This window comes from Lontra canadensis, unplaced genomic scaffold (assembly GCF_010015895.1).
Source record: "Lontra canadensis isolate GAN:19392208 unplaced genomic scaffold, GSC_riverotter_1.0 scaffold33, whole genome shotgun sequence".
Classification (NCBI taxonomy): domain Eukaryota; kingdom Metazoa; phylum Chordata; class Mammalia; order Carnivora; family Mustelidae; genus Lontra; species Lontra canadensis.
The window spans coordinates 2,705,824-2,731,619 of record NW_022631027.1 but is presented as its reverse complement, the minus strand read 5'-3'; the positions used below and the strand labels follow the sequence as shown (position 1 = coordinate 2,731,619).

At 34.5% G+C, this 25,796-nt stretch overlaps 1 protein-coding gene across 3 annotated transcripts in view; it reads right to left on the bottom strand.

The window, feature by feature from the left end:
* The window catches only part of PKN2 (protein kinase N2), a 128,998-nt gene that overhangs the window by 8,079 nt on the left and 95,123 nt on the right, over positions 1–25,796 (bottom strand). For all 3 annotated transcript variants that reach the window (XR_004383790.1, XM_032867057.1, XM_032867059.1), the window contains 10 exons: positions 19,872–20,015; positions 19,475–19,550; positions 18,712–18,886; positions 18,358–18,484; positions 17,741–17,871; positions 17,583–17,658; positions 17,413–17,504; positions 10,375–10,551; positions 6,267–6,329; positions 5,016–5,092 (listed from right to left, as the gene is read on the bottom strand). Coding sequence is in view for 2 of the 3 variants with exons in the window: in XM_032867057.1 (XP_032722948.1) it covers positions 5,016–5,092; positions 6,267–6,329; positions 10,375–10,551; positions 17,413–17,504; positions 17,583–17,658; positions 17,741–17,871; positions 18,358–18,484; positions 18,712–18,886; positions 19,475–19,550; positions 19,872–20,015 (1,138 nt within the window). In the remaining variant the exon portion in view is untranslated. The remainder of the gene's footprint in view (positions 1–5,015; positions 5,093–6,266; positions 6,330–10,374; positions 10,552–17,412; positions 17,505–17,582; positions 17,659–17,740; positions 17,872–18,357; positions 18,485–18,711; positions 18,887–19,474; positions 19,551–19,871; positions 20,016–25,796) is intronic.

Below are 25,796 nucleotides of genomic sequence, written 5' to 3'. Positions count from 1 at the left end.
AGCTTCAATTTCTATTATAAAAATAACAATTAGTATAGAAAATACCAAAAAGCAAACCCTTAGATAATCCAGAGTTAGCCACCAAAACAATTTTGAAAAAGAAAAACGAAACTGGAGGTATCACAATTCTACATTTTAAGTTATACTACAAACCTACAGTAATCGAAACATTATGGTACTGGCACAAAAACAGACACATAGATCTATGAAATAGGACAGAAATCCCCAGAAACAAACCCACAATTATGTGGTCAATTAATCTTCAACAAAAGAGGCAAGAATATGTAATGGGAAAAAGAAAGTCTTTTCAACAAATGGTACTGGGAAAACTAGACAGCTACAAGCAAAAGAATGACACTGGACATACAAAAAATAAACTCAAAATGGATTAAAGACCTAAATGTTGATATCTGAAACCATAAAAATCATACAAGTGAACATAGGCAGTAACTTCTCTGACACTGGTCATGGCAATATCTTTCTACATAGGTCTCCTGAGACAAGGGAAATAAAAACAAAAGTAAACTACTGGGACTACACTAAAATAAAAACTTCTACATAGTGAAGGAAGATATCTGCAAATGACATATCCAAAAAAACATTAGCATCCAAAATATATAAAGAACTAATACAACTCAACACCACCAAAAACAAATAATCCAATTAAAAAATGGGCAGAAGACATGAATAGACATTTCTCCAAAGAAGACACATGAAAAGATGTTCAATATCACTCATAATCAGGAAAATGCAAATCAAAACCACAATGAGATATATCACCTCATACTGTCCAAATGGTTAAAATAAAAATCACAAGAAACAGGTATTGGTGAGGATGTGGAGAGAAAGGAACCCTCACGCACTGCTGGTAGGAATGCAAACTGGTGTAGCCACTGTGGAAAACAGTATGGAGTTCCTCAAAAATTTAAAAATAGAACTACCTTATGATCCAGTAATCATACTACTGGGTATTTACCCGAAGAATACAAAAACACCTAGCACTTAACACTCAAACAATTTGAAAGGATACAGGTACCCCTATGTTTATTTATAATAGCCAAAATATGGAAGTAGCCCAAGTGTCTATTGATAGATGAGTGAATAAAGAAGATGTGGTATCTATATCTATATACACAATGGAATATTATTCAGGTATAAAAAGGAATGAAATCTCGCCATTTGCAACAACACAGATGGGAGTTAGAGAGTATAATGCTAAGTGAAATAAGTCAAAGAAAGACAAATATTATATGGTTTCATGCATATGTAATTTAGGAAACAAAGCAAACAAAGGAAAAAAAAAAGACAAATTAAGAAACAGACTCTTAACTATAGAGAACTAATGGTTACCAGAGGGGAGGTGGGTGGGGGGATGGTAAAATAGGAGATGGGGATTACAGAGTACACTTATCATGATGAGCACTGAGTGATGTACAGAATGGCTGATTCACTATATTGTACATCTGAAACAAATGTAACACCGTATATTAATTATACTGGAATTAAATTAAAAAACTGGTAAAATAGGGGTTCCTAGGTGGCTCAGTGGGTTAAGCCTCTGCCTTTGGCTCAGGTCATGATTTCAGGGTCCTGGGATTGAGCCCTGCATCAGGCTCTCTACTCAGCTGGGAGCCTGCTTCCCCCCCTCTTCTCTGCCTGCCTCTCTGCCTACTTGTGATCTCTGTCAAATAAAGAAATAAAATCTTTAAAAAAAACCCTAGTAAGATGAAAAAATTAACTAAATGTGTCATAAAATATAGAGATATGGTATTAATCTTTTAGTTAACTAGTCCTCAAATTTATGTTCCTTATAATTTAGTTTAATTTTATAATAATGCAGTAATATATTAAATATACATTGTACATATTGAAGATAATGTCTCAATATATTCTAAAGTGTTAAAAGCTCCTTATAAAGCATATTATTATGAAAGAATTTGGAAGAAAAATTCTCAATTCTAAATTTTAAAAGGTATAATAACTGAAAATTTCAAATGAATTTGTGAGTCTATAGATAAAGACATGAAAAGCATAATTAAATACATTAGTACATAAGGGTAGAGAAATTTTTGTTTTTGGAAAATTTTGTTAACATTGTCACACCTTTTTTTTTTTTCAATAAAATATTATTTTTTAAAAAGTTGATATAGAATCTGCTAAGGTCTACAAAAGCCTTTTAAATGACTTGGCCAAGATTAGGAAAACCTTAGTTAAGGAAGATAGAAATAGAACTAATGTTTCTTGATCTTTATTCTATGCTTTGATCACAACTAGTGTATAATACAAATGCCATACTTTCGGGATAAAACTACTCTAATTTTTTGCTTACTTTTGTTTATAATAGTGGTACTCTACATATATATGTGTGTGTGTGTATATATATATATATATATATATATATACACACACTATATATAATAGTGGTACTATAAAAATTTTGTTTATAATAGTGGTACTATAAAATCTGTGCTATTTTAATGTAATATATGTCAATTACAGTAATTTAGTTATCATATCTAATTCATTCTGATAAAATTGTCTTGTCCTGGTATTTTTAAAGAAAGATAAAAGTAACCGAATTAGCTAGGACTTCAAACTGGTAAAACTCCAAGGAGTTAAAGGCTCTAGAGTCATAAAAATCTGGGTTTAAACTCTTGCTTTGCCACTTGTTAGCTGTGAGAAGTTTAGAAAAGTTGTCTAATCTCAAAGGCTAGTTTCCTCATCTATATGCTGGAGTTAATACTACTATCTATCTTCACAAGACTGTTAAAAATTAAAGGAGATCATGCCCAAGAAGCATTTGGTAAAGTACTTGGCATATTGTAAATGCTCAAAAATTGTTAGCTATTATTATTATATTACATATTTTTATGATAATGAAGAAAAACATGTTTCATAAGTCTGGTTATTCAATATGTATTTTCTGTGTACCTGTTAAGTTCTAGGCATCCATGCCAAATGGTACAAACATAAAAATGAAAGATACAGTCCTTGTCTTTAAGGAGCTTACAGGACACTGGAAGAAAGCAGATATATATAGGTTTTTATTTTATTTTTTTAAAAGGAAAGAGAGGGAGAGAGAGGGTGAGAGTGCAGGGGAGGGGCAGCAGGAGAGGGATAAAGAGAATCTTAAGCAGGCTCCATGCTCAGTGCAGAGCCCAACATGGGGCTCGATCTCACAACCCTGAGATCATGACCTGAGCCAAAATCAAGAGTTGGGGACACTTAACCAACTGAGCCACCCCGGCACTCCATATATTGATAATTTTATAAGGATACAGTATTAGTAAGATATTAGGGAAACACTGACAAAGAACTCCTAAAGTTGACTTGGGAGGTGGGATAAGAGAAGAGGAACCTCAGGTAACTTTTCTGGGGAAGCAACACCCGAGTTGAGTTTGAAGGATGAACAAACGTTACTTAGCAAATAGAGTTGGGATGGATGATACTGGTGAGAGACAAAGACTGTCAATAGTTCACTGTTGCTGGAGCAGAGGGCACTAGACAGAGAGCAGCAAGACAGCTGGGTGGGAACCAGGAAGTGCACTGTGTACCATGTCTTAGCTATGAAGGGTTTTTAGCAGGGGTGTGCCATGGTTAGATTTGAATTTAATGGGCACTTCTGGCATTTTGACAACTATATGGCAGGTGGATTTGAAGGAGAAAAAAAAAATCTAGATAGAGGAAAGGTGAAGAGGCTATTAATTTTGTCAGAACTAGATGACAGCTAGCAGTAGTAGAGGGGAAATTAAAAGTTTAAGACATATTAAGAAGGTAGATGTCAGCACAATTTGGTCATTAACTTGATATGGAAAAGTGAAGAAAACAGAGTCCAGGATAATAACACATTTTCAAGTTGGGAGGCTGAGAAGATTGTGGCAAAATCAACTACAAACTAGACTATTTGAAGAAAAGAAACTATTTTTGTTTGCATAATGTTGGAGATACCTATTGACTATTCAAGCAAAGCTGTCAAGTAGATAGTTAATATTTATGTTAGGAAAGGAATAATAGATCTGGGAATCATTAGCATATTGCTTGCAGTTAGAAACTAGCAGTGAAGAGCAATGAGCTAAGGACAAATTCTGAGGAACAAAAGCATTTAAATCAACAGTGTTCAATACAGGGAAGTCCAATAAGAGAAAAAAAAATATTATCAGATTCAGATTAAGAGGTTGGGGGGTAACTGATGGAGTTCACTCATTTACTCGTCCAACTACTTATATTAATTGGATGTTCACAGAATACTTAAGATGTGCCAAGCATTATATTATACATGTGCTATGGAAACAAAGCTGAATAAGAAATAAGAAGCTACCCAGTGTAGAAGGGGGGCAGAGACAATGTTCATTACAATGCAATGTACTAAATGTCAAGATGAGAATACCTATTTACTATACGTTAGGCACTGTGCCACATATCTCCAATTTTCAAAATACTCTTAAAGAAGAAACATTACAGACTCTATAAGGTTTGAAGAAACTCATCCCAAAACACAGCAAATAAGTGGCAAAGCCAGGATTCAAATCTAGGGCTGTCTGGTTGCCTACACCTACAGTCTTTATACTTTTGCCACCTTGGATTCACATTTCCCGTTTATTTATTTACTTTTGAATATATAGAAAGGATTCTGATATATATGCATTTTTTCTTCTTATTTAACAATACTGTAAGTTTTAAGAAGCTGGAGAGAAGTTATTAGGCCTATGTAATGTACTCTGTACAGTCCCAGCAAAGTAAAAAATTTGGTGCTTAACCAATGTTTTCTCAGTGTAGTGACAGAATTATTAATTACACAAAGAGGATCTTAGGTTTTATGATCTTAGGTTTAATGATTCATATCCACAAAATTTTAATAATGTGATAATAATAATGCTATGAACAGTCCATAACAACTTAATAAAGAATAAATTAAAGTTAGAAATATATTTCACTCTCCATAGACAAATTTGAAAACTACCAAGTACAAAGGAACAGTAATCTATTAGAAAAGGAACTTTAAAATATCCAATTACCTTCTTTGCAAAGACCAAAATCAGCAATTTTCACAAAGCCCTCTGTATCTAGCAATAAGTTATCCAATTTCAAATCTCTGTTCAGGATTAAAAAAAAATGCAAAATGAAAAAAAATCAATAAAATCAGTAGATAATGTAGAACAAAAATCATTTCAATAGGAGCTGTACTTTACTAAAAATGAGTTTTTCAAGTTATGATTTGAGATTTAAATATTATATAACAAATGGTCACTCTTCTTCCTTTTGGCAACTTTATTTCTCTACATAATATAGTTTCTGAATAATTTTTGCCCTGTTATATAGAGAAGAATGCATTTTAAAATGGAATGTTTTATCTACTCAAATATGTATTTTAAAACATGGCAGGAGTTCAAGTATTTTTAACTCTGGTTCTATTAATTTGTTATTTGTGATAAATCTGACTTGGACTAAGTTTAAAGTTTGTCTATACACCACTCATAAGAAAAGACTGTCAAGCTCATGTATAAATAAAGTATCAAGACTGCAGGTTTAACCTTCTAAGAGAATAATGCAAAATAAAGAGAAAGCTATCTATCCATACTAACTGGTTAAAAATTAAGTTAAAAATATTTTATCCTTTGAGTAAAATCAGACCAGGAGAAAACCCTTACCTTGGAAATACTGTTGTAAGTATGAATAAATTGATGTTTTTAGTCTCCTGGTTCTTACTGGCCTTCCTGAATTTGTTAATCTAGAATCAATGCTATTCAAAGTAGTCCACTGCTTGGCTGCTGGGCTATTAACTATTTGTTACTGGTCTGCAACGCGGTAAGGTGCTTATACTAGTACATAAATCAGCTTTGTCACCAAGTACAGTATTTAGCTGACACCAACACTTAAGCAGGGTGATGTTTTATATCCTGGCACAAGCTACTTATTTTATCACGGACAAATTTTGAGAAGTATTGGTCTGTCAGAGTTTTCAGCAGTGGATCAGCCAAACAAAATATTCACCAGAATGAATACTGTTGGTGATTTTTGTTATCATAGGCCGACATATAATTTGACTATTTTAGTTAGGTAACAGGCAGAAGAAAACAAAAGTTTCATCATATAATTACTGCATTAATATTTCTTTTAGAAGTGGAGCTTAACATTTTTAGAGGTCACTTATCATTTGAACAAGAAAATTAAAAAGCTGGTTAAACACAAAATATCTTTCTTAATTATTTTTAATTCGAATTCACACCAAAAAGTAAGCCATTAGAAAGTATCAAAACTTTACTCACCTATAAACAATTTTGTGTTCATGTAAATACTGCAATCCAAGAACTACACATGCAGCATAAAATCTGAAGAAATAAATCAAAAGAAGTTTAGTAAACTCTACTGCTCTTGAATCCCAGTTTAGACTTTTATGCTTCAAAGCAGAATTCCGTAGTTAACTAATTTCACAAGTATTTATTTAGTCCTTACTATGTGCCAGACACAGTAAGACATGTGCTAAATAATGTGTAAAATTAAAAAGAAAAATACAATCTCTATAATGGAAGCCATTAACTTTGCCTAGGGGTAGTGTCACTAAAGTCCAGAGTAGACATTTCATCTGGATAAATTACAATTTACCTTAAGGGCAGAAGGACTGTGTGAAAAGTAGAATTCTCATGGGGGAAATACAGGGCATTCATTCCCTAAGAGGGAAAGCAATAGAGGTGTAAAAGGTGTAAGTCTGACAACTATTAACAAGTATTTGTGGCTGAACCAAGAATGGGGAAGAAGTGGGAGACAAGCTGAAAAGAAAGCCTGGGGTCAAGTTGTGAAGGACCCTGAATATCATATTATGGATACTGAAATTTCTTTTTTTTAGCAATAGAGAATCACACCACTTAAATCAGAGCAGAATGATCACATTTCCGTGAGAAAGATTTTTAGGGAGAGTAGTATGAAGGCTGGAGTAGAAGTAGGTAGATATCTAGAGGGAAACCAAAGACATAAGGTTGTTTCAGTATGGTAGCAGATGGAAGACACTAAGAACCTCCCATGTAGTGGTAACACAGAGAGTAGGAGATGGATTCAAGAGAAACTTTAAAATTAGTATGACAAGACTTGGTGTCTCCCTAGCAATAGAAGATGCAGGAGGGGGAAAGCTTAAGATTCTCAAGCTCTCCTCTTTTGTGTAAAGAATGATAGGTAAAGAGAGAAGTAGCCAAGGTTTTGTGGGGGAAATGAGGTTAGCTTTAGACGGGTTGATTTGAATTGCCTTGGGGCAGGTGAAGAAATTGGATAAGTGGGTTTGGAGCTTAGGAAAACTTGAGCTCAGCCAGAAACATTAACTCTTGAGGAACAGGGTCATGTTTGTTTCTTGCACTGTTTATCCTAAATGTTTATAGCACAATGCCTGACACATAGCAGGCTTACTGAATGAGAAGAAAGGTAATAAACGAATGAATTTTAAAAAGCAGATCTGTCTTCAGTGTAGAATAGCTTATAAGGAAAAACGCAGGAGAATCAATTCTTAATTAAGCAAGTGATACATAAACATTTTCTCTATAAGTACACCTACTACCCCTGGGTCTCAAAGCACAGTATTTCAGTCATCCATCCATCCATCTCACCCCAATGCCACTATCATCTATAGTGATAACTACTCTTGTTAGTTTGGTACATGTTCTTCAAACTTTTAGAATACACTTATAGGCAAAAAACAAAACAAAACAAAAACAAACTTATATGCACATGTTGGTAATTTAGCTACATGTTGTATTTACTTATTTTTACAAAAAATGGGGCCATAATTTGGAAGAATTAAAAAATGCAAATATTTAGAAATATTTAATTATACATTAGATCTTATATTATTATTTGCTGAAAGTTTAAAGAATTTAGCTGAAGTCTATTAAACAGATGTGATTCTAAACTTGCTTAAGGTAGTCATTTTTTTATACATAAGTTTTTAGGAAACCTGTTTTGGTGACAAAACATAATTATAAAAATATCTTGATTTCTCTTTTCATTTTTTATAAACAAATTACCCTAATGATACTCAACAAATAGTATATATTGTTTAAAATATGTATTTTACTGAAGCTTACTAAACTATGTGTTAGGTACTACATTGGATATTTTTTGCTTTTAACATTAAATATAAATTTAATATTTAATCTTCAAATCAGCCTTTAAATCTTTTAGAGAAACAGAAAATGAAGCTCTCAGAGAGAGTAACTAATTAGTCTAATGGTGCAAAGCCAGGAAACAAATTATTTTTGATACCACCATCTTGGTCAGTAACAATTCACTAATCACCTAGTATGCACCAACCACACTTCTAGGTGTTTCACTAATAGAATAGACACTATTCTCCCTTTTAGTGAGGGGAGACAGGCAATAAAAGCATAAAAAATAAAGAGATGGTTTCAGGTAGAAATAAAGTGCTATGGAGATGATAAAACAGAAAATAGAGTAAGACTGATCTGATTTGGGCACTAGTGATACAGTGGTATTTTAGATAGGGTACTCAGGAAAAGATTTTGAAGAAATAACATTTGAGGCGAGATCTGATCTAATCTAATGGGATCTTATCAGAAGGAGGTACTTCAGATTTGAGGTACTGCAATGCAGCATTTTATTTTTGTATTTCACTGGGCTGAACAGTTTCATTTGTATATGCCTTGTATCCTCAGCAAAAACAGAAGTTCCTTAAGGCAGAACTGGATTTTAAATTTCCTTAAAAGAGGGCAGAGCATAGCAAAACAGAAACAAATGAATTCCCATGTGCAGTTAGCATAGGCTAAGCACAGTCTAGATGCTCTGCTTTTAATCCTTAAATATTCAGGGAAAGCCTTCTACTTTTTGGCATCTGTCTCCTTTTTGAAAGCTTCACTAACCACCAGAACTAATATCTCTATTTTTTCATCTGAAACTTGAAGGTATGAGAGGACTCCTATTTTCTAATTGTCATGATGAAAATCAAATAAAGGAGTGAAAGTGAAAATATTACACAAATGTCAGTTGTCAGAATACAGATAGTAAAGGTTTACTACCGGTTTATGATCTTTATGATTTGGGATGTTTTGAAAGTGAGCTGATCAGACTGCTAATAATCTGGATGTTGCATGTGAGGGAAAAAGAGGATCAAGAATGACACCCTCAAAAAAACAAATCCCTCAAATCAAGAAACAGACTCTTAATTATAGAGAACACATTGATGGGTTACTAGAGGGGAGGTGGGTGGAGGGATGGGTTAAATAGGTGATGGGGATTAAGGAAGACACCTGTGATGAGTACCAGGTAATGAGGTGATGCATGGAATTACTGAATCACTATATTGTACACCTGAAGCTAATATGACACTACGTTAACTGGAATTAAAACCTTAAAAAAATGACTCCTTATGTTTTGGCTTGAACAACTCATGCTGCCATTTATTAAGAAGGGGAAGATTAGAAGAGTAGCAGGCCTGGGAATGGTGGGTAAGGTTGCGGGGAAATGGGAAAAATCAGGAATTCAGTTTGCAAAAAGAAATACTTATTAGTCATATGAAGGGAAAAAGTCAAGTTGGTGCTGAATGTTATTAGAGTTGGAAGTTTAGGCAAGAAGTCAGGGCTGGAGATATAGAGCTGGTAAACATCAGCATACAGAATGGGGCTATTTGGAGCACTTTCCTAGGTTCAAACCCTGGCTTCATTACCTGAAGAGCTATAAAACTGGGATAACAGTAGGGGGAAAAATATATATATACGTATATTTAATCTCAAGTTTCCTATTACTTTTCTTAATGCATCTGAAAAAGCAAAATCTTCATATAACACTGAATTCAAAAACCACAAAAAGAGAGTGAGAAGTTTGCTTTCTACACCTTTCATTGGAGGCAATATGCGTACAAGTTTCTTTTACGTCCTTTCAGAGATATTACAAGCACATGCAAACAAATAATTTATACCTTTTTAACTTATTGCCCTTTAAAATGCAAATATAAATATTTCATAAAAATACACGATAGAGACTCCTTTATACTTTCTTTTTTCACTTAACAATATACTTTGAGTACAGTTAGTATTTAAAGTCATGGTTTCTTTAAAAAAAAAAAAGCCACGATTCAAGATGGTATTCTCTAGGAAGAAAATATAACAGAAAAAAAAGGAGAAATTTTACTAATATGAACCTAAACTGTGTATCTAAATTATCAAGTATGACTTAGGGTAATCTATAAAATTTTCAACATGGACAACAGAGTAAAATACATTTATATATGGCAAAAAGATAAGTAAGGTGAGTTCTCATATTCTTTGCAGAAATTTTCCATTTGGAAAGAAAAAAAAAAAATCAGAGAGCTTTTTTCCTTCCTAGCAAGAAATCTGTCATGAAAAAAACTTAGAGAAATGTCTAAAGCATACTCACACAGCTCTTGGTTCAGAAAAGACATCAGTATGAATGTGCATCATTAGGTCCCCACCGGCAGCATACTCCATTACAAAGCAAACATGCTCTTTGGTTTGGAAACATGCAAAAAGGTTCACCAAAAAGGGATGTCTTACACTATTCACAGTTTCAAAAATTCTTTTTTCACACATCAGGCTGTAAGAGAAAACATTTAAAAATCAATAGGTTTTTCAACAAAAGTTCTAGTTGGAAATAACATTCTTTAAAAAATTACTGAACTCTAAAATAACCAAAGTTCTTACCTATTATAACTTTAAAACCATAAAACGTGTCTTAGTTTTGCTTTAAAAATTTGGTCTGCTTGATATATATAACTTTAATTGAAATATATCAATGAAAACTAAAATGTATGGTCAGCATGCATAAAGGTCAGAGTTCACATTGATTGTATCAGAAATGGTGAGAATTTAGCAACCTAAAGAATAATTAAAACCACTTTTTAAAGATTTATTTTATAAAGAGGGAGAGAAAGAGAGCATGTGTGCATGGCAGGAGAGAAGAGGGAGAGGGAGAGAAGCAGACTCCCTGCTGAGCAGGGAGCCTGTGGGGTTCAATCCTAGGACCCTGAGATCATGACCTGAGCTGAAACCAAGAGTGGGATGCTCAACTGACTAAGCCACCCAGGAACCCCAAGAATAATTTAAAAAATATAAAATTTGTGATGAAGGTAATATCAAGAACAGTATTTATAATTCATAAGCTATAGTATTCAAATATTTTTCCATATAAAATATGAAGTTGAAAGGTAAAGATATGCTGCATAAAATTTTAATTTAGAAGCCTGACTGGAAAATAAAGAGACTCCACAGAGAATTCTATTAACATGCTTCAAGGAAGAAGTTCTTTGAGAATGATCTAATTTATAAAAATCTATAGCAATCACAGGTTTTGCCTTTGCACAGCTTGTCACTCTTACAAGCTGCTACAAAGAACAGTGATCATCCTTATGGACTCTGGAACTTTAATTTTGCCGAAATAGCAAAAAATACCATTCCTCCTTTCCTTGAAAATATTTAGTAATCAACTTGACTTCCACTCAATGTGGAAGAAAACCAGGTCAAATACTATTTATTTTTTTAAAAGACTTTATTTATTTGATAGAGAGAAAGTGAGCGAGTGAGTGAGCAGGAGGAGCAGAGGGGAAGGGAGAGTGAGAATCCCAAACAGACTTTGAGCTGAGTGCGGAGACCAACATGGGGCTTGATCTCATGACCCTCAGACCATGACCTGAGCAGGAACCAAGAGTCAGTTGCTTAACCAACTGAGCTACCCAGGCGCCCATCAAATATTATTCAACTGCAAGTTGAATTAACATATTTTAAGCACCTGATGAAAATAAAGATATTAATATACATTTTACGATCAATTAGATGTCTTTAATATAAAATAGGCACTTTGTTGACATTGTTTGTTTAAAAGAATTAACAATGTCTTTGTTTTTAAAATTAAAAAATTGCTTAGATTTTTGTTATTGCTAATTTCAAAATGCCAAAAAAAGCTAATGTTAGAGGGAGGTAGATCCATTCTTCTTTCCTTTGGTTGTTTTAAGAAGAAGTTATATTTTTTTTAAAAAGGTAATTTTAAAGATAAAATATTTATTTCGGTATCTGGGCTATACTGCTATGACTCAAAAAAATTTTGAGTAGAATTTTGAAAACATTTAAGAGCAAGACAAAACTAGAGAGGGTAGGAGACAAACCATAAGAGACCCCCCTTCACAGGAAACAAACTGAAGGTTGATGGAGGTGAGGGAGGTGGGGGGATCGAGTAACTGGGTGATATACATTAAGGAGGGCACTTATATAATACTGGGTATTATTTAAGACTGATGAATCACTGACCTTTACCTCTGAAACCAAGAATACATTACATGTTAATTAACTGCATTTAAATTTAAAAAATTAAAAAAAATACCTGTTGTGTAGAAGGAGCATAACATTTTTAATGTTATGTTAATATAGTTGCCTTCTGGATTACGAACTTAAACATCTGCTCACTTTTAAATACTGAGAGTAAATGCAGCTATTATGGAATAGTGTTTAGACTCCACTTAATAAGGTCACATTCTAGACAAACTCTTACCCTCTCTCTGATTTCACACAATCTGTTTATAATTTTAAAAATACTAAAAACAGAAAGTCCCACTGTAATTGTTTTAAAACAATTAGGGGTTATGTCTACACATATTTGGCAAGGTTTCTAAGCGTTATTACAAAGTAAGTGATTATTAGAAATAAATTCCAAAGAAGACTTTAAGAAAGTTAATAGCTCTGATTTTTATCACCACATAAATATATCAGAAAATAATGTCCAGTTGGGTAAGACTGATAAGATGGGTTCTAAAACAATAGATTCATGAAATCTATCTAAATTTTGGGTACTATAGATAAAATATTCAAACAAAATAAAAACAAAATAAGATGTTTGGGCTCAAGCAGGCAACAACACTGTCTCTTCATTGTCTATATGGTTTTATTTATGGGTAAATTACTAATTTACAAATGGGTGAATCACTAATTCTCATGGATGGGTATTAGGTTAGACTTGTGTTAAACATGTAAATGATGTAAAAGATTGAGACTCACTCATCAGAATGCCTCTTAAAATGGCTTTAACGTCATTCACAGGAATGCTTTGATGAGGACTAGGAATACTTAGGAGGACTCGATAGATGTCTCAGACTCTTAGGTAAAGGAGGCAGGCTCTTCGTAGACCAAAATTGTCACAATAATTTCAGGCATTTTTACAGCACATCAAAAAGCTACACTGTTAGCATCTAAATTTTCCCAACCTTACCAAAATTGTATATTCCCCTTAAAAATTCATGGGACAATCCAACCTTATTAAAAACTTCAAATTTTATTCATTCTGTCCAGAACATTTCCCTCACTTCTCTCCATATTTCCAAGCATCTTCCATCTGCCAAAGAATAGCACAAAAAAATCCAATCTTTCTTACAAGACCTTACCTAAATCCATCTGCACACCATGATGTTCCCCTTTGAGCTGCTACTGTCTGTAGTGTTTATTTTAAATTCAAACATACCTGGTCTATTTTATTTACATAACTAATGTACTTATGTTTTATTCCCCTAAGTGACTAATTCCATCTTAACATCTTTGTACACTTTCTTCAGAGTTTAGTACATTATGAGACATTCTAGAAACTTAGAAGCTTGTATAAATAGTTATTTTGTTCAGTGGAAAATAACATTGTTAATAAGACTACAGACTTAGGATTGAATGATATTCATGTATATTTTACATGCATTTATAGATTTTAAATATAAATAAATGTATATTTAATTATAAAATTTTTATATGTTGGTTGATTGATTTGTGAAGATTTTATTTACTTATTTGAGAAAGACAGAACATGAGTGAGAGGAGAGGCAAGGAGAGAGGGAGAAGCAGACTCCCTGCTAAGCATGGAGCCTGACTCAGGAGAATCAATCCCAGGACCCTGAGATCATGACCTGAGCCAAACTCACACACTTAACTGACTGAGCCATCCAGGTGCCCCAGTATATATTTATAATATCTGATTAGCTGTGCTTTTGTTCTATGACTACAAAAATATACTTCCAACCAATATAATTCCAGTAATATTCTGCTGTCTTGAAATATGAACTGGTAAGAAAAGAACGAGGCGGCACTACAGGGACATAAAAATTCTTACTCAGGACTGGGCATAGATGGGACAGAATTATCTATTAATGGCAGGTGGAGAATGCAATCTTTGTAAATGAATCACATTATTTTAGAGTTACTCCATAATTTTCATTTTAAAAGGAGGCTGATTTGGAATTTTCTATGATCTACTAAAAAAAAAAAAAAAAAAAAGGCAGTTTTCTAAGTAAAATGATAAAATCCAGACTAGAGAAAGAAAACTTAGAAAGGAAAACGGTCATTAAGTATTTTGGAAACATCTATTAAAAAAAAAACAGTAATATGCAACAACATTGAATTCTATGAATCTATTAAAAGGATGAACTAGAAAGTGAATATAAAACAATCTGCTTCCTTATTAGTTTGAGTTGTTTACTATTTGGAATTGCAAGTTACAAATATGTATTACTTTTCAAAATATGTTCATCCATTTTTTGATTTTCTATTCTTTCCTTGCTTTGCTTTAATTGCTCCTTTTTGCTGTGTTCCTCAAATTCCTTCTAACAGTGAGTTTTATTTCTCAATCCAGATTTACTATTTCTCTGTTTCTGTACCAGTTCTACTGAAGATTATTTTACTTCCATGTTATCGAATATGTGGATTAATAACTGAAGTTAGTAAGGATCACTCATTAACTTTTCACCAAGACTGGATTAATTTTCAGTAGGGGTAATAGCTTAGGCTCTGGCTAAAACTGCATCCTCTGATCTGGACATCCTTCACTAACGGTAATATTAATGTTATTCTGTCTAGATTTAATTAGAAAGTGTTCTTCTATTAAGACTTGGCTCACAGTAGTAACAAGGTAGCAAGAAGCTATATAAACCACCAAGATTATCAGAGGTAGTACCGGTTTACTATTACTTTTGGGAAAAAAATGAATTTACCATTCACAGATCTGGAATAAAGCAAATATTCTTCCATAAAAGAAAAATAGTTGACCCTAGTATTACGGCAGTTATAAAAAGATTGACAGTGTGATTAAAGGTTTGCTTTAACCAACTACTTCAGTAAAATAAAAACACAGTTATAAATATATCCTATGGTGCACAGCATAGTGTATAAATATTCAGCAAAATCCTCTCTGAATAGTTTCACATATCAAGAAAGAGTTTATTTTGATGTAATTGAGGGATATGGAAAACAGGTAAAAGATAAATAGGCAAATCCAAAAGAAATTTTTTTTCTTACATAAAGGAAAACTTCATTTTCTTTTCTTTTTTTTTGAATTTTATTTATTTATTTGACAGAGATCACAAGTAGGCAGAGAGAGGAAGAGAAGCAGGCTCCCAGCCAAGCAGAGAGCCGGATACGGGGCTCGATCCCAAGACCCTGGGATCATGACGTGAGCCGAAAGCAGAGACTGAGCCACCTAGGCGTCCCAAGGAAAGCTTCATTTTCAAGAGCTATCCTAATTCTAAGAACTTCCCAGAGTGCCTGGGTGGCACAGTCGGCTGAATGACTGACTCTTGATTTCAGTTCAGGTCATGATCTCAGGGTTGTCAGATTGAGCCCTGTGATGGGCTCCTTGTGGGGCTCAGCACACAGCTTGGAGTCTGCCTGAATTTCTCTCCCTCTACCCCTTCCCAGCCTGAGTGCACACGCTCTCAATCTCTCAAATAAATAAATAAATCATAAAAAGAAAGAAAGAACTTCCTATAAGATGGGGAAAAACATCAGAAATAGCAGTGTGTGTGTGTGTGTGTGTGTGTGTAGCACTTAATACAATTCACTAAGGCAAGCATTACCAGTAAACATGTTTTACAAATATGCGGGTTAACTGAGGTTCAGAGATGTTCAGTGAATTTCCCTGGGGTCAAATCATTAATTAAGAAGAAACAACCAGGAACAGAGAAGCCAGTCTTTTCACTCATAGTCCTAGGCTCTCTTCATATACAGGGATGCCTTCTATTATATCAACTTATGTTTCCAAGTGGTTTAAGACAAATATTGCTTATAAATACCAAGTGAAAGTCTCTCTCTGTAATAAATAAGCCATTTGTTATGCAATGATTTTTTTTTAATCATCCTATTAGGACAGTCTTTTTAAAGCAGTCTCTGACCAATTATAATATTGTCCCCCAAGCCCTTGCATTTTAAAAACTGTATATAAGGATGTATCCATATCAATTTACATTTATTAAACCCAGAGAGGTAAGATGCTCTGGTTAGGGGTGCCTAGGTGGCTCAGTTGGTTAAGCGCCTGCCTTTGGCTCAGGCCATGGTCTCAGGGTTCTGTAATAGAGCCCCAAGTCGGGCTCCCTGCTCCAAAGGGAGCTTGCTTCTGCCTCTCCCTCGTTCTGCCGCTCCCACTGCTTGTGTTCTCTCTGTGTCAAATAAACAAATAAAAATCTTTAATTAAAGAAAAAAAAAGATGCTCTGGTTAAAAAAAAAATTTTAAGAAAAATGAAAGCAAAAATATAGATATAGGTACATTTTTTTTTTAAAAGATTTTATTTATTTATTTGACAGAAAGAGACAGATCACAAGTAGGAAGAGAGGCAGGCAGAGGGAGAGGGGGAAGCAGGCTCCCTCCTAAGCAGAGAGCCGGGTGTGGGGCTCAATCCCAGGACCCTGAGACCATGAACTGAGCTGATGTGGGGCTCAATCCCAGGACCCTGAGACCATGAACTGAGCTGAAGTCAGAGGCTTAAACCACTGAGCCACCCAGGTGTCCTATAGACATAGGTACATTTTAAAAAGCAGAATATAGGGCGCCTGGGTGGCTCAGTGGGTTAAGCCGCTGCCTTCGGCTCAGGTCATGATCTCGGGGTCCTGGAATCGAGTCCCGCGTCGGGCTCTCTGCTCAGCAGGGAGCCTGCTTCCCTCTCTCTCTCTCTCTCTCTCTGCCTGCCTGTCTATTTGTGATCTCTCTCTGTCAAATAAATAAATAAAATCTTTAAAAAAAATAAAAAGCAGAATATATTAACCACTGGGTTAAGTGCAGATTACCTATGACTGACATTCTGTTACTTCTGTAATATGAAATGGGAAATAGTGTCATCTGACCATAGATGAGTAACAGTTTCTGTTCCATATAAACACTTTACCATCTCCAAGTATAAAAAACTTAACAGAATTATTTAAACATTTCATCACCTTTCTTTGGTACCCATTAACCAGTAAACTGTCATAAGGAGAAGCTGGGTGGAAAGAAAAACAGTAATTAATGCCTACCCTAATCAAGTATAGATACATTAATTTAATTTCTTCATATATAATGGAAATGAAAGGTTTTGCTGTTGCAATATATACATCAATTTTCATGCTCTTAAGTTAAAACTTCAGAAAAATGAACAATTTCATTAAAAAAAAAAAAAACACTAACCTGTCTACTTCATCTCGAGCCACAATGTCTCCTTTCTTTAAGGCTTTTATAGCAAACATCTCGTTTGTGTGTTTATATTCAGCCAAAAGCACCTGAAATGAGATTAAAGTAAGTATTTTCTATTTGAGTTATTGTTTTCATAGTCATTCCAAGAAAACTTGAAAGATTACCTTTCCAAAATGTCCTCTACCCAAGACAGCACAACATCTGAAGTCTTGTAGATTAAACTGAAACATCTGTTGGGATCTGAAAACAGTATGTCAATTAAAAATAAGGCAAAAGTATGGGTCCAAACATGTAGTAGCAAAGCTGTGCATATATTCTTTACCTTCTATCCTCAAGTTCTCGAAAACCACTGTATCCTAGGCTTGGTTGAGGAATATCAGGTTCATATTCAGATGGAGATTTTGGAAGTATACTATTTCTGTCATTCTCAATATCAAAGACAGTTTCTGAACCCTATAAAATATTAAATCGTCATTAAATAATAGAAACACTGAGAAACAACTTATTTGGTAAAGATAAAGTTTAAAAGTTCAAAAGTCAAGAGAAATATTAGCAAGAAAAGTAAAATTCAGAAAATGGACATTCTTACAGTTATTAATTCTATATTACATTTACTTAAAAAATTTGAAAAATGAACACATTATCATCATCTTCAATGTATATTCAGAAATCACGTTAACCAAGTTAGGAGGTGAAGAGTGTTTGAAGCAATATATCATCTAATATCAACCATGCTCATATGCTCCTTTTACCTTCAGCAGCCTATTCCATCTGTACTGGCCCATGAGCTTTCAGAGGTTTTATGTTTCACTCACAAGAAACATAAAAACACAGTTCACCTAGGCAATTTAAATTAATTGAAATGTACACCTCACTATGATGCTTTTATTGGTAATTCATTTGGTGAAAAGGAATTATACAAGGTTTAAAATGCCTTGCCTGTCCTGGTGTATCCGAATCTCTTAATTTAGCAGATTCATCTATTTCTCCAAGAGAAGAATCACGTGGTGGGGCCGGAGGAGGTTCAGGTTCAAGATCAAAGTCCAATTTGGTTACTGTAGAATCACTTATAGAAGATAAAGTAATTCACCAAAAACAGTAATCAAAAGTATAATAGCTTTAAAATTAAAGCAAACAATCTTATTTTTTTATTATTTTAAAGTAAGCAGAACACTAAGTTCAATATACCATTTGGAAAAAAACAGACTTTTAATAGATCCACTGTAAGCAGTATGTATGAATGTTACAATAACTATTTCATAAAAGTGATGCTTAAAAATATTAGACACATACCTAGCTGGAGGTGCTAGTTCAGGGATGCGTACATCAACTACTGGCACTGTAGCAGGCACAGGAGCTTGAGGGCTGAAGGTGCCAGAGTGATTTACTGTAGGAATAGCTCTTCTCACTAGCCTTCCCCATGTGGCAATATTAATATTCATCTGAGGAGCTCTGAGAAATGTTTTGCCTGTGGATATTGTGAATAAAGAAAACAGAATAAGTAATTTTTTAATATATTAGCAAAAGCTATAATTTAAAAATTCATATTCACTGGTTTATAATTTATGAAGAACAAACAAAATTTGTTACTTCAAAAATAGTTCTTAACTATTTGTTATTAAAGGCTAGTGTAAAATAGTGAAAATAGTTTTAAAAATAAATAGGTAGGCACTATTTGTTCAAGTCTAGCAATGATATGTGGCTAAGGTTTAAAAAAGAATTCTCTTAAAAAAAAAAAGAATGAACTTTTAGAGCAAGTAACTATAATATTTATGGATGAATCAATATGGTGTCTACCTTTGATTCATATAATCTGAAGTAGTATGTGGATGGGATATAAATGAAACAAAATTAGCCATGAGTTGACTGTTGTTGAGGCTGAGTGAGGGTACATAGTACCAGTCTCTCTACTCATGAATATGTTTGAAATGTTCCTTAATAAAAAAAAGTTAGAAATGAATGGAAAACAAAAAACAAAGATGGGTATTACTTTTACATGTAGATCATCTATGCATCAGAATACACCAAAAGACATATTTGATTCCTTAGTAACTACCTTGTTGTTTTGAAAAAATTTTCTTTTGTCTTTGGAGTTTGGGTCTTCTTTCAATAACTGGATTAAAAAAGGTAACCTGCAGTGAAGAAAATTCAAGTTGACATGAGTATAGCTTTGGATTTATGGTTCATGAAATTGATCAAACTTCTAACTTTTGAAAACTTAAGAGAACCTTAGATATATTTTAAGCCCAACTTCTTATTTTCTAGGTGAGAAAGTAGACCTAGAGAGGATAAATGATTTGTCTCAAGGTAATACACCTATGCAGTAGTGGAGTTGAGTGAAGAATTTAAATTGTCTGCCATTCAGCCTAATACTCTTTCCATTTTTACATCATGCTGCCTACATACATAATTTCAATGATAGTGATACACATTTAATAAAACACATTTATTACCTCTGCAAATAAAGTACCCTGTGGTTCCAAATAGAGACACATGCCATGCCGTTGGTTGTCTAAAAAATCTTCTAACCTCAGAAATTTTACAGCACACAGAGATCTCCAATCACGCCAATAAACTGAAATTTCCAGTTCACGTGACTAGGATAATTAAAAAAATAAATAAAACAGAGAAGACATCATTGGACACACACTTGAATAAAAGATCATAAAAAATATAAAATACAAATAAACAAAGGTAACACACACAAAAGTCACACTATTAAGAGTGCTTTGTAATGTTTCTCTATTATATATTAACAAACTTACATATTTTAACAAGGAAGAAATTTATACCCTACCAGTCTCCAGCTAAGATATTCCTTTTTTTTTTTTTTTTTTTAAACAAAGAATACACAACTGGAACAACCAATACAGAAGAATGACCACAGAAACTCCTCCCCATGTTACAGCTTCAGTCCTGGGATCACTTACTGTGCTATTACTGAAAGACCTCAGTGCTCTCCACAAAGAACCCATTTCAAACTGTCTCATTACCTTATCCCAATGCTGAGTTAGGGAAAGGTCTGCAGACAGCATTTATTCTGCACTTACAGAGTGCCACACACTGTACTAAGCACTTTCAAAGTATTAGATCACTTAATCTTCAAAAGAATACTACCGGGTAATAGGACTAGTGATAGCAAGGGCAGATGCAGGTAGGAAGGGAGATTCAGACTAAGTTTTACACAAAATGATGTTCATTTATTACAACTCTTCTCCCTCCCACATAAGGCATCAAAGCAGCAACAGCCTGAATGTCCAGAAACTAGGGACAAGTATATTATACCACATCCATATAAGAGAATACTCTGTAATCATTAAAAATAATGCTTATGTGGAAAAACATATTTAAGGTTTTAACAATCAGTTAGAACACAGTTTATAAATAGGGGGTCAAGCCATAAACTGACCTCTACATATATGTTATAAACTACATATATTTTAATTAGAAAGCACCAGACTTCTCCATTACTTTGTTTCTCAGGATTTTGCAGACCATTCACAAGAGCTAAACATTTCCCCCCTCCTTAGGCTCAAGTAAGTAGTAAGTTATTTCTTTCCTGTAAGAACTTTCAATTTATGAACTTATGCTTATTACATAAACTTCTGGCATAAATAGTAACAAACATTTTCACTTTAAAATTATACAATGAGTTGATGCAAATGAAGACAAAAAAACAACATAAAATAAAAAAAAGGTAAAAACACAATGCACCAGAAGGTCTCATAACTAATCAGAAAAAGGCATCTATGGCAGTATGTGAACCCAGGGCCACCTCCTCTTTCTCTATGAAATATAATTACTATGAGAGAGAATGCTTGTCATCAAAGAAGAAGTGTAATTCTTTTAAGATCAGGCAAATGGCATCTACTCAAGTTAAAAGTTTAAGTATTTTGGGAAGTTATTCTGGGAAACAAACTAGGTGAATAAATTAACCAGAGACTGGTAATTTACACTACACGGTTTCAGACTAGGAGAGGCGTACTTTCTCCTTTCTTATTCCTGGTGGCAGGGAGGAAGACCTGTGATAGATCGGGCTGATAGATGCAGAGGTATAGATGCTGGCGATGGAATTAGTATTTGTTAAAAGTTCTTATACTTTCACACTGCTAACAGTTTACACATGGTTAAGATTATATCTTTCTCTGGATGAGAAGAGGTCCAATCACTACATTTGTATTTATTCTAGCCAATCTGATAACATACATTAACTCATTTCTCTTTCTGCTTTCACTTCGTTCTGTGTTTTAAACTGAAGTGTGTTAGAAAGATCTAAGCTTTGAGATGGAAGGCTAGCTTTCTTGGAATTCTACACTGAGGTTTTAGGTATAAAGCTCTTCACGTTTTGTGACTTTGCCTTGTTCCTTGTGAATATGATTCTCTATAATTTAAGGGGGAAGGATGACTGTGATCTAGAGCAGATTAGTATCTTTTATGTTGATACTTACAACACTGTTTCATGGAACTCTAAACATACTTCAATCTCTAACATCCTGTGTGTATTTGGATAGGTAAACCAGGAATAGAGCACCTAATAAGGAAAATACCTTTTACATAAAGAGAGCTCACTAATGTTTACTGAATTTAAACTCTAAGTGTGACTGCTTATTTGCTGGCAATTTTCCAAATGAAGTAGGCCGGTCCTAGAAAGCAAGGACATCTTTCTAGGTAATGTCAAACTCTAAGACCAACAAAATTCTAGATGGAGTCAAATCATCACCAAAACAGCAGAGCAGTATGATCTGAGCTACTCCTGGGCAGTTCTGGCAAACTGTCCCAACCTGTGCTTCATTTGGTCTTTTTATGAGTTTGAACCTAGAATCAAAGAAATAACTCTGCTGTAGATCTAAGGCATCTGAATGATTTGTCTGAAGTCTATAAGGCCTGAAAGTAAACAGAAAAAGAGATGTTGAATCAGCCCTATAAGGAGAGGAAGGAAGGAAGAACAGCTTAAAAAAATGTGCTGCAATTAAAAAAAACCCAGCACACAGTTCCCAAACTGGGAGGAACTCTTGGGGCAATGGAGGATATCTGAAGTTTACAAAAGAAACACAGTGACACCTATGGGACACCATAAGAAATACTAGCTCACGTTAAGTTCAGTTTGAGCATCAGAATGTACCACAATCTTTCTGATGACATCTTATCTTTGCTAAACTAGATCTCAAAAACTGATTTTTCCACATGAAAAATAAATGTGTAAGAGGAGACAGGGATACTGTATTCATTCTAATTCCATGCTTTGAGAAATTATATAGTATACAACAGGCAGACTCCATTAGTAAGTAACTGGTTACATAAAAATGAAATAAAATTATTTTTTCCTCTCAGATGTTTCACTCAAAAGTACTAGTTTCTTAAAACATAAATATTAATTTTTTAAAGATTTTATTTATTTATTTGACAGAGATCACAAGTAACCAGAGAGGCAGGCAGAGAGAGAAGGGGAGCAGGCTCCCTGCTGAGCAGAGAGCCCCATGCGGCTTAACCCAATGAGCCACCAAGGCACCCCAGTACTAAATACTTTTAAAGTAACTACTTTTTAAGTGAAATTGTGTACATTAAAGTGTTTATCAAGGGGCACCTGGATGGCTCAGTCATTAAGTGTCTGTCTTTAGCTTAGGTTGTGATCCCAGGGTCCTGGGATGGAGCCCTGCACCAGGCTCCCTGCTCACCTGGAAATCTGCTTCTCCCTCTCCCACTCCCCCTGCTGTCCTCCCTCCCCTGCTGTCTCTCTCTCTAGTCAAATAAATAAAAAGTCATAAAAAAAGGTGTATATCAAGATATTTTGTATGTATACACTGAAGATTCTTCCCATCTAGTTAATTAACACATCCATCATTCCACATATTTTATATTTGAGAACATTTAAGTTCTACTCTCAGTAAATTTCATTTACATTAGCTAACTGAATTTAAATGAAAAAATTTCATTTACAGTGTTATTTTAACTATAGTTACCATGTTATACACTGGATGCTCAGACCTTATTCATTTTATAATTAAAATTTGCACTTTTTCTTTTTACCAACCTCTCTATATTTTCCCCACCCCCTAGTTCCTGGCATCCACTTCTCTACCTCATTCCCGATGTTCGGCTTTTTTTATTTTTATTTTTTCAAGATTCCACATATAAACGATACCATGCAGCATTTGTCTTTGGCTTATTTCACTTAGTATTATGTCCTCAAGGTCATCCATGTTGTTGCAAATAGCAGGATTTCCTCCTTCTCATGGTTGACTAATGTTCCACATAGATCTCACGTCTCATCTTCTTTACCCATTCATCCATTGACAGACACGTTGTTTCTGTAACTTGGCCATTGTGAATAATGCTGCGATGAACATGGAAGTGCAGATAGCTCTTCGATATCGTTTTCATTTCTTTTGAATATATACTCAGGAGTGGGACTAATGAATCATATAGTAGTTCTATTTTTAATTTTTCGAGGAACCTTCATACTATTTTTCATAGTGGCTGTACCAATTTACATTCCCATCAACAGTGCACAAAGGTTTCTTTTTCTCTACATCCTTGTCTACACTTGTTATCTCTTGTCTTCTTGATGACAGCTGTTCTAACAGGTATGAGGTTGTATCTCATTATGGTTTTGACTGGCCATCTCCTTGATGGTTAGTGATGTTGAGCACCGTTACATGTTACCTGTTGACTATGTGAATGTCTTCTTTATAAAAATGTCTATTCAGTTTCTGTCCATTTTTTAATCAGGTTATTTTTGGTATTGAGGTTTAGGACATTTTTATATATTTTGAATGTTAACCCATTTTCTGATCTAGGATTCACAAATACTTTCTCCCATTCTGTAGGATGCTTTCTCATTTTGTTCCTGTTTCCTTCTCTGCACAGAAGCTTTTTAGTAAGTACTTCTTAATAAATGAAATTGCTGGATATTTCTTTTGGCCTGGACACACATTGTTAAAAAAAATAAAAATAAAAACTAGAACACTGAGGATACTGTGAATCAAGAAAGGGAACCTCTAAGACAAGAAAATGAAAGCTAGGAAGCACTGCTGAAAAGAAAAAAAGGGGAGGGGGCAAAAAGCAAAACATGGAAAATTCAAGAGCCAAGGAAAGGTAAGACTTTGTAAACATATAACATGGCACATATCACATTAATTGGTCTTCCATTAAATGGCCTTCCGTGGGCTTCTGAAGAGAGCATAGGCTTGGGAAACACCAGTTAGGGTCCCAGGAGCAAAGAAACTGCACAAAGAGTCTAAATTTTATTTATTTTTAAAAAGGCTTTATTTATTTGACAGAGAGACAGAGAGCATGAGCAGGGGGAGGGGCAGAGCAAGAGGGAGAAGCAGACTCCCCACTGAGCAGAGAGCCCAATGTGGGGCTTGATCCCAGGACACTGGGATCATGACCTGAGCCAAAGGCAGACGCTTAACCGACTGAGCCACCCAGGCACCCCAAAGAGCTTGAATTTTAAAAATTGGCTATTTATGGAGGTGTGATTAAGGTTAAGGAACCAACAAGTATGGGAAGCAACTGACATCTAGCAATAGCAGAAATCTGTTACCACCCCTAGCCTCAACGGGCAAGGGGCACTAGTTACCAGAATCCAGTGAGAACTAACAGAACCTTGGAAAAGGGACTGTTCAATAGGAGCTATAGCCATAGTTGAACCAATGCTGTGAAAATAGGCAAGGAGGGAAACAAACACCTTGACTTCCCTCTCCTCCTGCTTCCTAATAATGTCTCTCATTATAAGTCAGAGCCTAGTGGTTCAAGTTCACTGCTATCAGCCTCCAGGGGCAAAGCACAGCATAGGGAACGGGGCCAATGAAATCCACTAAGGGCAAACAGAAAACAACTACATCAGGAAACAGTCATATCTCTTTTGAGTTCAGGAGTCCATTAAGGGTGATCTTCCAGATGGACCAAATGTGGCAAAAAGAGTGAAACCTTAGATCTTTGGGGAAGGATGGGAAAAGAGGAGAGTTTGAGACTAAGACAATGGAGAATATGAGATTGTGATATTTGCTTGAAAAGTATGCCTCCTATAGATGTGGGTAACTCTGCTCTCTTCACAAGGAAAGAGAAAAGTAAACAATTATGATATAAACTATTGCTTTAACAATTTTATATAGATACAGCTTATTAGATACCACTTTATATAGATATTGCTATCTATATCAATTCATACTATATAAAAAGGTCCAAAGACTCCCTATTATCCCAAACCCATTATAAACTTTCCTGCCTGTCTTTACACACATAGTTTCTATGTCTAGTCCTGTATCTTATTTCCCAGCCAAAACCTGTACTGTCATATGAGATTTCAAACTGCTCTTTCCTTTGTACCAGTTCAAATTTGCTTTTCATCAAGACCAAATTAAACATCCATCTCC